This window comes from Zophobas morio, unplaced genomic scaffold (assembly GCF_036711695.1).
Source record: "Zophobas morio isolate AGI-343-1 ecotype UQ-CSIRO unplaced genomic scaffold, CSIRO_AGI_Zmor_V1 ptg000117l, whole genome shotgun sequence".
Classification (NCBI taxonomy): Eukaryota; Metazoa; Arthropoda; class Insecta; order Coleoptera; family Tenebrionidae; genus Zophobas; species Zophobas morio.
Genome location: NW_026972222.1, coordinates 119244 through 133643, shown reverse-complemented (window position 1 = coordinate 133643; position 14400 = coordinate 119244). Strand labels below are relative to the sequence as shown.

The 14400-nt window shown below is 24.1% G+C and overlaps 1 protein-coding gene and 1 long non-coding RNA gene across 2 annotated transcripts; both read right to left on the bottom strand.

Annotated features, from left to right (window-relative positions):
- Nucleotides 1-3181: 3181 nt before the first annotated feature.
- LOC135144997 (bifunctional methyltransferase-like) lies at nt 3182-8749 on the bottom strand. Its single transcript, XM_064077117.1, has 11 exons — nt 8677-8749; nt 8219-8323; nt 8035-8099; nt 7930-7984; nt 7491-7540; nt 6741-6825; nt 4809-4871; nt 3839-3907; nt 3599-3710; nt 3403-3470; nt 3182-3333 (listed from the first exon to the last, which is right to left on the bottom strand). The coding sequence occupies exons 2-11, from the start codon at nt 8259-8261 to the stop codon at nt 3182-3184; spliced, it is 762 nt and encodes a 253-aa protein (XP_063933187.1). The 5' UTR covers nt 8262-8323; nt 8677-8749.
- A 105-nt stretch (nt 8750-8854) lies between these two features.
- Nucleotides 8855-11511, bottom strand: LOC135144992 (uncharacterized). Its single transcript, XR_010283297.1, has 6 exons — nt 11409-11511; nt 11009-11352; nt 10384-10465; nt 10237-10312; nt 9870-9926; nt 8855-8944 (listed from the first exon to the last, which is right to left on the bottom strand). It is a non-coding gene; the product is annotated as an uncharacterized LOC135144992 (long non-coding RNA).
- Between the last annotated feature and the right edge of the window lie 2889 nt (nt 11512-14400).

Genomic DNA, 14400 nt, shown 5'->3' with positions numbered 1-14400 from the left:
TTTGGCAATATAAGATTGCGCTGTACGTCATATACTTTCAAGTTTCAAAATATATATCATTTTTAATGTGAGTAAAAGATTAACAAGTTATTTTCTTATTTTTTACACAAAAGTCCTTTATAAACGTATAAACGTATAAACGTATTTAAATATATTTTACTTGTTGTGTAGTTCAAACTTCTACTTAAGTAGGAAAATAACTTGAAATAATATTATTAATACTTACTACTCAGTTCTAAAAAAAATAAATAACAAAGAAAACTTAAAAAACTAATATATAATGGAATACATACAGTATATGAAGTTTAGTATATACTTATAAACTGTCGAGAGAAAGTTAACCTTGTCCTGTTAATAAGTCCTTACAAAATAAAATTGTTAAGCTTAAATTCTAATTCCGTTAAAATATGTAGAAACAAATTATTATTTTTTCATAAATCAATTAAAAAGAAACATCAATTAAAAAGAAACTTTTGGGAGATTAATTTGTTATTATTCAGGCTAACTATTTAACATTCCAAGAAAGAGTTATTTTCATCTACATTAAAATTTTGAAGAGATGTTAAGTTTAGTTATTTACTTCGTAAGACGCCTTTAAATACTTTTTAATTAAAATTTCTATTTTTATCATTTAAAAGGCTTAAGTAGAAGGTGCATAACTAAATGACTATAAATAAATATTGGATTGCTTGCTAACCAACATAAAGCCCTCAGGTTACTACACTCCGCGCAACCATTTTTAGGGCGGCCTCCCGCACAAAAAACCTCTTCCGGCCCCTCGGCAACACAACTATACAACCTTTGCGTGCAGTATTTTTGGAAATCACAATCCTATTGCACTTACCAAGAGTTTTCGTGCGCCACGATTCACTCTAGATACAGTACTCGTTTGTTCTACCACTTAACTACTTAAGCAGTTTGCTAAAAAAGTTCTACTTTAGTAGAACACAATAACGAACTAACACTAGAAATGTTAGTTAATTGTTCTACTAAAGTAGAACGGAGTGCTTACTCTTTATATATAGTTAGCGTTCTAATGTAAGGCTGGGTAAGGAGAGTAATAGATTAGTGTATGTACCTAGTATATAGCGCTCTCCATTATAACTAAATTTGACTTCTGCAACATTAATGAGCTAGGTTTAGATAAACTGTTTATCAAAAATATATATATTAAAAATGTCTTCTTTCCCTGATGACAAAAATACTCTGTGAACTCTTGTTAACGTAATACTTCAGTTTATGTTTTACCTAAACATAATAATAACCAGTTAATGTCTAGAAAAATATCTTTTAAATATCTGCAAATTTTAGAGTAGTCAATATCGGTAGAGTAATTAAGTAGCTTAACTAAATTATATGCTTTACTAATCTTATGTTTTTATTATAAACCCCATATATTTTCAAGGGTTTTAAAAGTTTTTTTACTAATATTTTTCTAAAAAATCTAAGCCAGGTTAAATTTTATCAGCTTAATGCTTAGTAAAAAAATATTCAACTTATTTTATATAAAGACTTTATATAAGTTATGGTCATAAAAGTTATATTTTTAAGTATTTTTAATTTAAAAAACTGGAACCATGCCATTTTTTAACAGCTTATTGTTTTGTAGAGAGACGTTCCATTGAGCTTTTCTATAAATTCTAGGCATTTTAAAAGTTTTTGGGAAGTATTCTTGAACAACTTTTTACTTTTTTTTTTAAAACTCTAAACCAGGTCATTCAACAGCTTAGTGCTAAGTAAAAAATATGCTTTACTTACATCATATATTTTCATAAATTCTGAATATTTTAAAAGGTTATAAAAGTTTTTTGTAATATTTTTCTTCTAAATAAAACGCTAGACCAGGATAAAATGTAATAGCTTGTTAAGTAACAAGAAACATTCTGCTGACTTATATAAAGTTATAAATTTCGTATTATATTTTAAAAATATCTGAAAAGTTATTTTCAGCAAATCTTACTTTTTAAAAAACTCTAAACCAGATCAAAATATAACTGCTTAATGTTTACTAATAAGAATGTTCCACTGATTTTATCTTAACTTTTTGTAAATTTAGAATAAAAATTATTTTACGCAATTTTTTTTTTGAAAAAACTCCAAATCAGGTTAAATTGCCTAGCAACAAAAAATGTTTAAATTTACGCGCCTGTTTTAATGCTCTACTTATTAATTTTTTACAAGAGTTATTGGACTTCGTGTATTTGAATTGTTTTTTATTGTTTAACTTCGTTTATATATTATTAAATTTATATTATATATATTTAAATCCATCATTAATTAAACAGTTACATACAAGTATTGTCTATATTAAAGATCATTTAGTGTTAACTATTAAATATTTATCGACTGTTCCAATAAACTATTTATATATTTTAAGAAATTTATCTTAATTAACTTTTTGATTAAAAAATAGTCTTGAACTCTTTTGAGTTTACTCAGTTTTTTTGTAATTGATTTGCTTGTAGTTTTTATCTTTATTTTTAATGTTTAATGATTTTCTTTAATTTTTAATTAATTCGTATAATTTTATCCTTAAAAAAAAATCATAAGAACTTAAATATATAAAAAATTTTATACTATTAATTTATAGTAATTTCTTTATTATAAATGCTTGTTGGTGCTTATTGTTTTTATATATCAGATTTTTGAAACTTTATTTTCTTTATATATTTTTTGAAGTTTAAAAAATGATTAATTAAAAGTTGCATACTAGTTTTTATATGTAAAAAGGATGTTTTTTAGGTTTATTAGTAATTTTAAATGACTGTTCTATTTATTAAAATATTACCATTACAAAATAATAATCAACTTTTTGTAGTTAAAAAAAATCAATTTTTTATGTTTACTATATTTTTCCGTTAACAATTTGCGTGTTAGTGTTCAAATTTTTTTAACATCAGTGCAATTATAATTAAATTTAATTATTCGTCTTTTACTAATTAAAAAGTTGTATACCAGTTTCAAGTAAATTAAAGCTTTTTTTAGTTAATTTATAAATGGAGTTTCTCGTACAAGTTAGTCTGCTATGTATAATTATTATAATTAATTCGAACATGTTATGAGTCTATCTGTAAAAATTATTATAATGATATATTTTTATGTCGATTTGTTTTTAAAATAAATTTTTATTATAAATAGGAAATTAAAAGTTGTGTATTGGATCTGCCAGTAAATAATTTAATTAAATTAATTTATTTTCAAAAACAAGAGCCCGTTCGAACCCGAACGAGTCTCTCATTCTTTTTTTTATAGTGAATCCGTTTCGCTCATAAAAAAGTTTTTCAAGAATATCAGCTACACCAACTTTTTTTCTAATTTCAATTATGAAAACTCCTAAATTTAAAAGTAATAATACTAAGTTCTGAATTCAATTATAAAAACTTATAAATTTAATAATAATACCTCCTTTTTTTAATAAAGAATTTCTCCTCTTTTCTAACGATTCGCTTATTTTTATATAACAATTCATTCTTTTTTATTTTTATATATAATAGAAAAATAAAACTTTAATATTTTTTATAAATTTATACTTTATAACATTATAAATTATAATTTTTTTAAACTAGTTAACTATTAATTGTTTTTATAGTATTTCAACCCCTTTCCTCCAATTACAAGAGCAGAGAGCGGCTCATGAATGTTTGGATTATTGCAAACATCCAGATAAGGCGGATTGCAAACGATAATATCAAAAGATGTATTAAATATTTCTAATTATAAAATAATAATAATAATAACAATAATAATTATAACATAATAATAATAATAATAATAATAATAATAATAATAATAATAATAATAATAATAATAATAATAATAATAATTATAACAGTAAAACCATTTCCTTTGCTTTCTTCGTGTATTTTCGTGAAATCCAATAATATAAATGAACTTCTCGCCTCCAAACCTTTTTTTATTTTTTAGTAAAATTACTATATTGTTTAAATAATAATATTATTTAATTATTACTTAAAATTGAACACAATAATAATAAATAATATTTATATATATTACATAACTAATAAAGTTATATGAAAAATCATGACTTCATGTACATTTTAAAAAATATTATATATATTTAATATAAAAAAGTGCTACTAATAATATTACAAACTATAAATAATAAAACAATTAAATCCACTAATACTTATAAAAGATCAAAAATGGCTAATAGAAAAAATTTAAAAATAATAAAGCAGATAATATCCTATTGAAAATAAACAAATGGTTCTGCCAATAAAAATAGATTATACAATTATACTGTCCAATTAAAAATTTGTTGTTAAGGAGATATTATTTTACTATAATAGTAAAGCAGAAAAAACTTTTAAATAAAGAAGAACAGTTTTTCGGATAATAAAAGCTTTAAACTTTAATAAAATTGTTTGGTAATAATAATAACAAAGAAGTATAAATCATAAAATTAATTTATAATACAAATAAAAAGTTGTGTATAATATTCCACTCAATAATTTAGCTATAAATATAGGACAAAAACTTAATAAATGAAAAAAATAAATGTTCTTATTGGTTAAAAAATATCAATAAATATTTCCTGACCTTTTTTATATAGCCAGATTAAAAATTATTAAAAGAATCTGAATAAATTATTATTTAAAAAAAATTAAGCTAAAGTTTGAAGAAAGAGTTTATACATAAAAAATTTAACAAAAAATTTATATAAAAATTAAATCAATAGATTAACTTTTAACCAATAAAAAACATAAGTGGTAAACAACCAATTAAATATCATAAATTATATAATTTTTTATTGACCAAATGTAATTTATTTGATTTAAACCAATTACCGAGCTTTATGCTATTCTTTTTAGAAATACGCAAGGCTTCTTCAGAAATATCACATCCGATTCCTACAGAATATTATTATTCATTACAATAACAAAAATAACGTTTATTATATAAATTTCATATATAAAAATATTTATTATATTTAATAATTATTATTTTATTTATGCATTATTAAAGAAAATTAAAAAAAGTTTAAAGTTTTTTTTAAATATATGAAGTTTTGTTAAAAAACTTTTTTTCATAGAAAATCTTTTATTAACGAAGTAAAATAATAATAATCTTTTATGTAAAGCCTTTTCTTTGGAGTTTTTTTAATAAAAAAACATGATAATAAACTTTTTACTAGTAAAAAATGCGCTGTCAGTTTATTATTTTTCTTGAAAATTTTCTGGAAAAAAATTATTAAGATAATAAATTTTTATAAGCAAATCCGATACTTTTGACCCTATTTAATGGTTACTTTATAGTATAAACTACCAACTTTAAACTATATTAGGGCCTTTTTTAAAAGTTTTATTGAACTATTATTATTATAAATATTCAATAAAAACTTTCATAAACAATAAAAATATTTTTTTATTCTTTTAATTATTTGATAAAAAAGTTTATTATATATTATTTAGTTAGGAAAAGTTTCTTAAATTATACTTTAAAACATTTTTATATATTCGTTTTTAGTAAACTTTTTTTAACTTTTATTGAAAAATCTTTGGAAATGTTATTAATTATGATTTACTTAAAAAGGAAAAAGCTCTAATATTCACTTATGGGTTATTTTTTGCTTAAATAATATTTTTAAAAGTTTTAAAGTATTTATTTATTTGTTATTTTTAATTTCTTAAAGAAATAAAAAAAATTTTAATTTAGAATTTTTATTATTATAATTTTATAGTAATTTAAATAAATTTTATTATTAAGTAAAATTTTCGTTCAAGTATTATTAAATTTCTCTTAATATGTTTAAAAGTTTATTAAAGATATAAAGATAAAAAATAAATAAAATAAAAATTCCACTAATTAGTTATAAATTTTATTATTACTATTATTTTAAAAAAAATTATATTTGTACTGTTCAACAATTTTTTTTTGTTATTTCGTAATTAATAATTATAATTCTAATAAGTTTAATTTACTTTAAAAAACTTCTAAACTATTATTTTATTGAAGTTTTAGTTTCTTTTATGTGTTACTTCGAAGAAGTTTGGTATTTTTTTATTATTGTATAATATATTATTATTGTATATTTTTTTAAAATCCGATTAAATATAATTTACTTTGTAAAAACTTTTCACAACTAATTATTGTATAATTTTTTAGTTAAAAAATTTTCTTAACCCCTTATAGGTTACTGGTTACTATGCTTACCACGTGTCGCCTAGGTTCAGCGAGAGTAGGCCTATGGAAAATGACCCTAAACGACAGGCTCGAACTCTGAAACAATCTCTAGAAAGTTTGAGTACCATGTTCTAACGAATTAGGCAGCGACCAACAAAACATAGAAACGTGGAACATTTAGTTACCAGGGAACGCAAAACAAATCTATTTTATGCCCCAGAGTTTTGCCCTTAAAGGGTTAAAATACTCTTTATTACTATTTGCTTTTAATAGATTTTTAAAAGTAGCATTATTTTTTTATACGCAAATAATTAAAAAGTTAAGCGTGAAGCAGTAAAAAGCAAAAAGTTAAAAAAAAATTTAAAAAAATGTAATATCTTCAAAAAATATTAATCTACAATAAATTTATGATTATTTCAAAATAAATAATTTTTTAATAAAAGAATTATAAATTAATTTAAGCCAATTAAAACTTTTCAATTTGCCAATAAATGTAAATAAAATTTATGAACCGGTTCATCAATTGATTTATAAAAGTAACGAGAAGTTCATAATAATAATTTATATTTAAGTAAAAACTGCCAAATTTTTTTTACCAATAGAATTGCAGGTATAGTGGAGGATGGAAAGCAAAATACAGCCACTGCCGGTCCCTAAATCTAATATTCTGATTGGCTCATGCTTATTATATAATAATAGTTGTTTAATTATTAAGTGAACATAATAATAACAGTAATAATAATAATAATAATAATAATGATAATAAATAAAAAATAATAAAAATATATTAAATATATAGTAAATAATATTATATTTGTATATAAAAAGTTTACAATAATAAAAAGTAAACTATAAAAATATATATAAAAGTTATCAAAATATTTATATATAAAAAATAAAATCTGCATAAATTAAAAAGAAGAGAAAAAAGTGAATATTTATATTTTTTTAATGAAACTTTCAAATTATAAACAAAAATAAAAATATATAAAAAAGTTATTGAAAAATTATAAATTAATATAAATATTAAATATAAAAAAGAAGAGAAGACAAAAAATAGTGAATATTTACAATTTTTTTTAATGAAATTTTAAATAATAAAAATAATAATAATAATATTTAATTCATCGAACCCTCCACCCATTAAAAATCATTAAAGAAGTCAACCAAATAAATAATTCAATTCACCCTTCACAAGTATAAGCTACCAAATAAGATACAAAACTGGTGTATTTTATATTTATTCGCACACAAAAAAAATTAGTCATTATAAATATATTTTATAACCAATAATTTTTTTTTTAATTTTATATTAATTCTAATATTTATATATAATATTAATATACTTTGAAATGAAGCGACTCTACTATAGCAGCCTTTACAAGAACTTCAGATCCTGCATAAAAAAAAATAAAATATTGAAGGTTTCTTTCGTTAAAATTTTTTTTATAGAAAAATATTAATGAAATATAAGAAAAGATATATTAAACATGTGCAGCTACAGAAAAATAAAAAGTAGCAGATATTTGGTACAATATTAATTTGGCAACTATTATAGATGGACCAGATTATTTAACGGGTTTAAGAAGACATATAAAAATAAATTGGAAGAAATTATACCAAATCCATCTTATTTGAACCCAAAGCATAGGTAAACGCCAAATAAGGTTTAAATGTCGCAAATAAATATTAACGCTTCTGCTTAACTATATAATTGGGAACAGAGTAACACCATAATGAGTCCGGTTTTCATTTCAACCTACCTATAAAACAATAATATCATACCTTTTCGTGGTATCATAACGTCTTTTGAAATGGTAAACTCCAGACCGTAAAAAGTCTGGAAAGACTGTAAATCCAATCATAAAATATAAAGAAAAAAAAGAAAACCTTTTTTCCTGTAATATATGCAGCGGGAGGATCTTTATTTATTATAAAAGTTGGGTCTTCCATACCTTTAAATTAATTTAATAATTATTATTACTGGTTGTTATTACAAACCAAAAAAATACTACACTGTTTTACATCTTCTTCCTTACAAACAAAAGTTTACCAAAAAAACGAGATAGCAAACCTATTAAGGCGTTCAAAGGGGTTGCACTACCAGTATAGTGCATGATTAATTTTTACTTACTTTCTAGTACATAGTCTTTTTAAGTATTCTTTTTTATTGTTGTTACTATAAGTATTAAGTAAAAAAGCATTAATATTTAATTGATACCAATTTATTAAGTTTATAAAAAACTTTTTAATAAGATATAACACAATACTTTTATAAGATCTTTGCCTTCACTACAATAGCCTAAGTTGTAAGCATAGAATGAAAGTTTTTAATTGGTCAAGTATGATTAAATCGTAACGCATTTTTACAATTTCAATTAAATTAAGGTGTTATGGCTATTGGCTGCTTCTATTATTAGACTTAAAGAATTGTGGCAGTACAGTTATTGTTACAGGAATTATAAAAACTGTTGTACGAACATGCAGTTAGCTGATAAATTACATAGTAATACTATAAAAACTTAAAACCACCTGCAGCTTTAAGTTCCTTAACAAATTCGGTTTGTTTTTTAATAAAACTTCGAGTTTCTCTGTTAAGTGCATTAATAAACTTGACAGGAATTTTTTCTTCATAAATAGTGTGTACCTGTTTATTATTAATGTAAAGCATTGCATTATTAAAATTAAAAACAGAAGCAAGAGGCCTGCGTTCGAGGATGAATAAATTCTACTCCCACTAGTGCGAGAAACGAACCACGGGTGGGAGAAGAATTAAAAGGTCTACAATATTTGCTGTTCCCTTTTTAACAAAAGTAAAATAATTGAATATTTTACAGTCAAGAAATCAAAAAAATTTTAATCAGTTTAGCAAAGTATATAAACTTTATTATATAATTGGTACATTCCTGATAATATTAACTTGACGTTAGGCGTCAGGAATAATTTAGATTGGTATACAAAAGGGTGTCCGTTTTAATTTTTTTCCTAAAAAGCTGACTAAAAAAACTAATTTAAGGTTGGTTAAAAAGGTTTTTTAAAACTGTTTCTTTCTATAGCAGAAAGTCAACGCTTAAGGAATAAGGAATGCTTAAATAACTTTTGTCGTACTTAACCTTCGTAGTTGGTTGCGATATATAAAAAAACTTCTCGTGAATGAGCAAAAGAAAAAATATATACTAAAAAATAAGCATCTAATATGCCTATTGAATTCTAACTTAAGAAACCACTTAGAAGCCGAATGTTAAATTGAAGTATAGTTATTAACTTTATTAAGGTTCATAACCTCTTTTTGAAACGAAAGTTTTACAATAAAATTCATTTAATAGGCGTTGCCTACCAATAATAACAGTTTTTATCGAACTTTCTTTCGGTTAAACGTTTTGGTATGCAATAGAAGGTATTTTTTATTATGATTCATAAATCCTAAAATTCTTTTTAGAGCAAAAAATTTTTCTAAGGATTGTACCATCTCAGCTACATTGCCTACCCAAGACCAAATTATTTTTTCAGACAACTACCTGCTAGTTAGACCTTTTTAGATCTTTAGAAATTCTCTAACTTTTGAATAACGACCAAAAAATATTGAAATCTATAGTCTTTACTGCCAAGTTATTTTTTAATTTTTTTTAATTACTAATAATTATTGTCAAAAAAAAAAAACTAAGTAGTAAAATAAATACATATAATTTTCACAAAGAATAATTCTATGTTATAATTAACTACACCAGCTACTGGACGAGCGATAAAGTAAAAAGCCTCCTTCGCAGTTATGTCCGAGTTACCTAAAAGTTATAAATCCATAAAAACCGAGCGAAAATTATCGCAGAGAGATTGGATATTTATTTCCTATAAACAGAGCTTGTATTATAAAACAGGTAAATCAATGTAACGCTCTTAAAATAAGTTATATATACAGTAAGAGTAAGTAGCCTTAATTTAATCAGTAGAATGGTGAAAGTAAAAAGTTATGTCAAGTATAATACGTTTTAAAACACACTAAATTAAAAAAAATATTTAATTTACACAGTCAACGAAACTACAAGATGCTAACAGAATTTACTTTTCCTGCATAAACATGTAACCAAAATTTACAATGGAAAAGGACAAAAGAAATAAAGCCAGTGGTTGTTTGTACAGTTTTTTTGAGTTCGAGATCATTAATTCCTTTCTAAAATTGTATAAGTCAGTAGATAAATTGAAACCTGTGTATATAATATTTGAAAAGCAAAAATTAAGCACCTCTAAAGTGTATTCTTTCTCTTTTTCACTTAAAACAAGACGGCCATGTAAAAGAGCAGCATACTTTTTAATAATAGCATCACTGTTTCAGCGTTAAAAAAAGATTAAAATTCTTGTAAATATATTTTAAAAAAATTAAACATTCCAATTTAATTCATAAGCAATCATTAAGTTATACAGTTCAGCATAGTTTTTATTAATGGTTTCACCATTAAACATTCTATTTTAATATATAAACATTTACTATGTTGTACAGTAGTAATTTTTGTAAGTAACCTCACTTAATTAAATTAAAATTAAAAAAAATAAGGCAAAGGCTGTTTATAAGTATAAGAAAATATGTTAACCATTTTAAACAGAATAAGAAATTTGCAATAACCCTATACAACTGAAGATATGCAAAAACTTTTATTATAACATATATTATGATAATTCTGGTTATGAAAATTTAATAGTAAAATGTTTCATAACATAATTAATATGTTAATAAAATCTCGGCACTTTGGCCTAATAAAAAAATTTTTTTATTGTAAGCAGCATAATATTTTAATTATACTTACTATTATTAACTATTATTTATAACAATTATTTTCAGAAATAATTTATATAAAGGTTATGTGGTGACCCGAAAGAACGACTGATGCTTAATTTTTTTAAGGCCGTTTGTGTTTTAGCAAGAATCACTAATCCCCCCACGCTTTTCCCCACGTGGTATAAAGGCTGGCACATGAGCGCATTTGGTATTCTTTCGTCTTGATAAATTGAGGGCTTCACGTTATACATTATATATTTATCTAATTCTGTGGAAGGTGGCTCGAGTTTTTCTAAGTCCTCATGGTTTTTACTATTATTATCTTGAGAGTTTTTTATATATTCCACGTTGCAATTCTTTTTAAAGATTTGGGAAAAAGACTGCCCAGGCTCCTTCCATAATAAACATATATCTTCATCTTGTTTGATAATTGTAGCCTAATAAGTTATAGCAAAATTTTGTATAATTTTATGGAATTTCTTTATTAATTAACCTTTTGAAAGTTTTCATACAATGTGTTTAAGTCTAAGCAAACTTTTACATTATCTTGTTTGCGAAGAGTTTGAGAGAAACACCGCGCTCTTTCATAGTTAATTAAAACACTATTATATTGTTGAAAAGTAGCTTTGCATTAATGTATAACAACTTGGCAATATTTACGAACTCATTCTTTTTAAAAAGTAATTGAATTTTTCGTCTGCCACCTATCTATAGCGCAATTAAAATTAAATTTTATAAAGGACTGAAGAAAGTTAAAAAAAAAATTAATTTGAAACACAAGTCGACAGCATCAATAAGGTCCTTTCAAATAGATTCAATACCAACTTTCGAAATTTTTTATATAGAAATTCGGAAATAGGAACCTCTTTCTTCTTTTGAAACTATAAAGTTAAATGTTGTAATATCTTCCTCAAACATAACGGGTTTATTTGGTATTAAGAAAAGTAATAACAATTATAGGAGTGACAAACTTTTTAAAAAGAAACTGTGAAGGCAGTAGCAAACTGCATACTTTTAACCCTCGATTCCTCATGTCATTGCTCTGCTTTTTTTGCATAAAAACGGCTGAGTTTGGCTGAAAGGTTTTTTTATTTACACAGGATTTATAAATAAGCTCAATTTATCATTATTGATAAAAAAATTATTTTATGATGATTACTGGAGAACATAAATAGCTTAAGACTTAATAATATAATTGTATACTGCAGTGCAGCGCAAAATATTTATTTTGAAGGTAACAAACATAGCAGAATTAATAAAAAAGAAAATTTTAGGATGCTCTGCTATTATTGAGTATATCCTACGGGCAAACGCATTTTTAAACTATGCGGAACTTAAAAAACTTTATCACACCAGGGATATATTATATGGATTTTTTGGTTTTAAATTTAAACTTGAATTTATATAGAGGGCGGGCTATAAGTACTATAAAAGTAGCTAGTTGGGTTAAAAAAAAGTTGCCTCATTGAAAATGAAAGTAAAAAGCTAAAGAAAGCATAGAAAAAAAAACAAATTTTAGGTAGATTATTTAAACAATTTTTTATTTATTTATTTGAGCATAAAACTGCCTGACTTGAAAGCGAGGCATGATTTTGTATCTTAAGTTTAATACAACGAAAAGAGTTATGTTTCATTTTCGGTTTGGGATCTGAATTCTAAATTGAAATTTTTCGTTTTAGCTTTTATTTGATACATGAAGGCTTTTCAAGTTCTTAAAACTGAAACTGGGCTTGGGCTTTTTTGGTCTAGCAAGTACTTTAAAACTTTTTTAAGATTACTAAGTACGCTTCGCTGTATATTTTATTGCTTTAAATAACTACGAAATTTAGAAGAAAAGAAAGTCATTTAATTGCTCTTTTACGGGTGATGGTGCGTGCTGGCTTCTACTAACCTCTATATATACTATAAAATTGTACAACCCGTCGTCCTTTATGAAAATCGATTTATTTACTTCCTATTTTAACAGTTTCATTTTTGTTATAAAATTTATGCTTTTGAATTAGAGCCATCTTCCTTTTTATGCCTCTTTTGTTTAAAAACGTATCTTTTCTAATCTTTCAAAAATTGAGTTGGCTATAGGAATTAAAATGAAATTTCTTAAGGAAGTTAGGAAGTTAGTAATTTTAATACTTTTATAATAGTAGCATTTTAGAAACATCTCGCATTATCTACTTCTCATATGTGACTGGAAAGAATAGAAGTAGAATAGTGTTCTCCACTGGTATATATATAAAAGCCTATTGTTGTTACCCATTAAAATAAGGATTCTAAATTGCTAATATAATCAGTTTTCAACTAGTTTAAGCGATGCCCCATTCAGGTAGGCACAAAGCCAAGATACTTGATCAGAATTCAAGTTAGCCAAGTTTTTGAAGTAATCTTTATTTTCTCTAGGGCGTTGTAAAGGGAACTTTATTTAATTATTCGTCTTTTCGAAAGCGAAATATATTACTTTTACAAACTTTGAGAAGTATGCAAAAATAATGGAATAAGGCTACATTTTTGAAGCTCAGCATATAAATTTTTTTTTACTGGATTTATAAGTTAAGACGTTTAACTACGTAACAACTTACAAGTAGAGAGTCATAGCAGTTGTGCCAACAAAATTTTCACTTGCTTATATAAATATTTTAGCTGAACTGTCACTGAGAGGAAAATAATTATAGAGTGGTGGGTTTTTTATACTCGTAAACGATAGTAACTTATTAAGGAATTATTTATATATATCAAGTGTTTAAGAAGGTTTCTTTGACTTTAGTAGGCCAACTTATTTAAATTATTTAATTACATGACTTCGAATTGGTGTCCGTTTTCGTCTAAAGAGATGCGGGGATATTCAGTCACAGAAAGTATTTTTTTTTGGCTTGATTACGAGTAGTTACAGTGCATTTGGGAGAAAATAGTGAACAGTATTGCGTAGATCATTCATGAGGCTCTTCAAAATAAATCTTAAGAGCAATATTATATAGTAAATAAACTCTCTTTCCCAACTTTGTTACTATACTAAAGTTAAAGTTAGTATAACCAGGTAAACGGTCAAAGATTAGAAAAGTTTTATTATATAGACTAATATTGAAAATTCTTCTTTCAAGCACAATAAAAACATAACAGTTTACCATTCATTAATAAAACTTTTCTTGATCCGTACTCGAAAGTACTTTCAGAAGAGCCCCTATTTTTTTAAATAAGTAAAAGCCATCAAAAGGTCTACTGAAATTTCCAGGCTGAGTGTTCGGAGTAAAATTTTTATAAATGGCGCAGTAAATAAATATTCAGTTATCTTTTAGTTTAATTTTTAGAGCCTTTAGTATTGTGTTTCGCAACAATATCCAATTCTCCGATCAGAATGAGTTGTATATTACTAAAAGCCTTCTGAGTTTTTATAATAAAAAGCAAAGAAGGCCTAAAGATTAATTTTTTCCGTTCATTTAATGAAAAGTAACAGCTATTATTTAAATAAACTTTCAAAAAAAAATTTTTTTTGC

Excerpts from the sequence above, each read along its gene's own strand:
- LOC135144997 (XM_064077117.1), bottom strand. The coding sequence starts at position 8,261 with ATGCACTATACTGGTAGTGCAACCCCTTTGAACGCCTTAATAG. Across the intron at positions 7,985-8,034 it reads CATATATTACAGGAAAAAAG|ACTTTTTACGGTCTGGAGTT; the intron begins GTTTTCTTTTTT and ends CAGTCTTTCCAG. Across the intron at positions 3,471-3,598 it reads CTTGTAATTGGAGGAAAGGG|AATGAATTGTTATATAAAAA; the intron begins GTTGAAATACTA and ends AAAATAAAAAAG.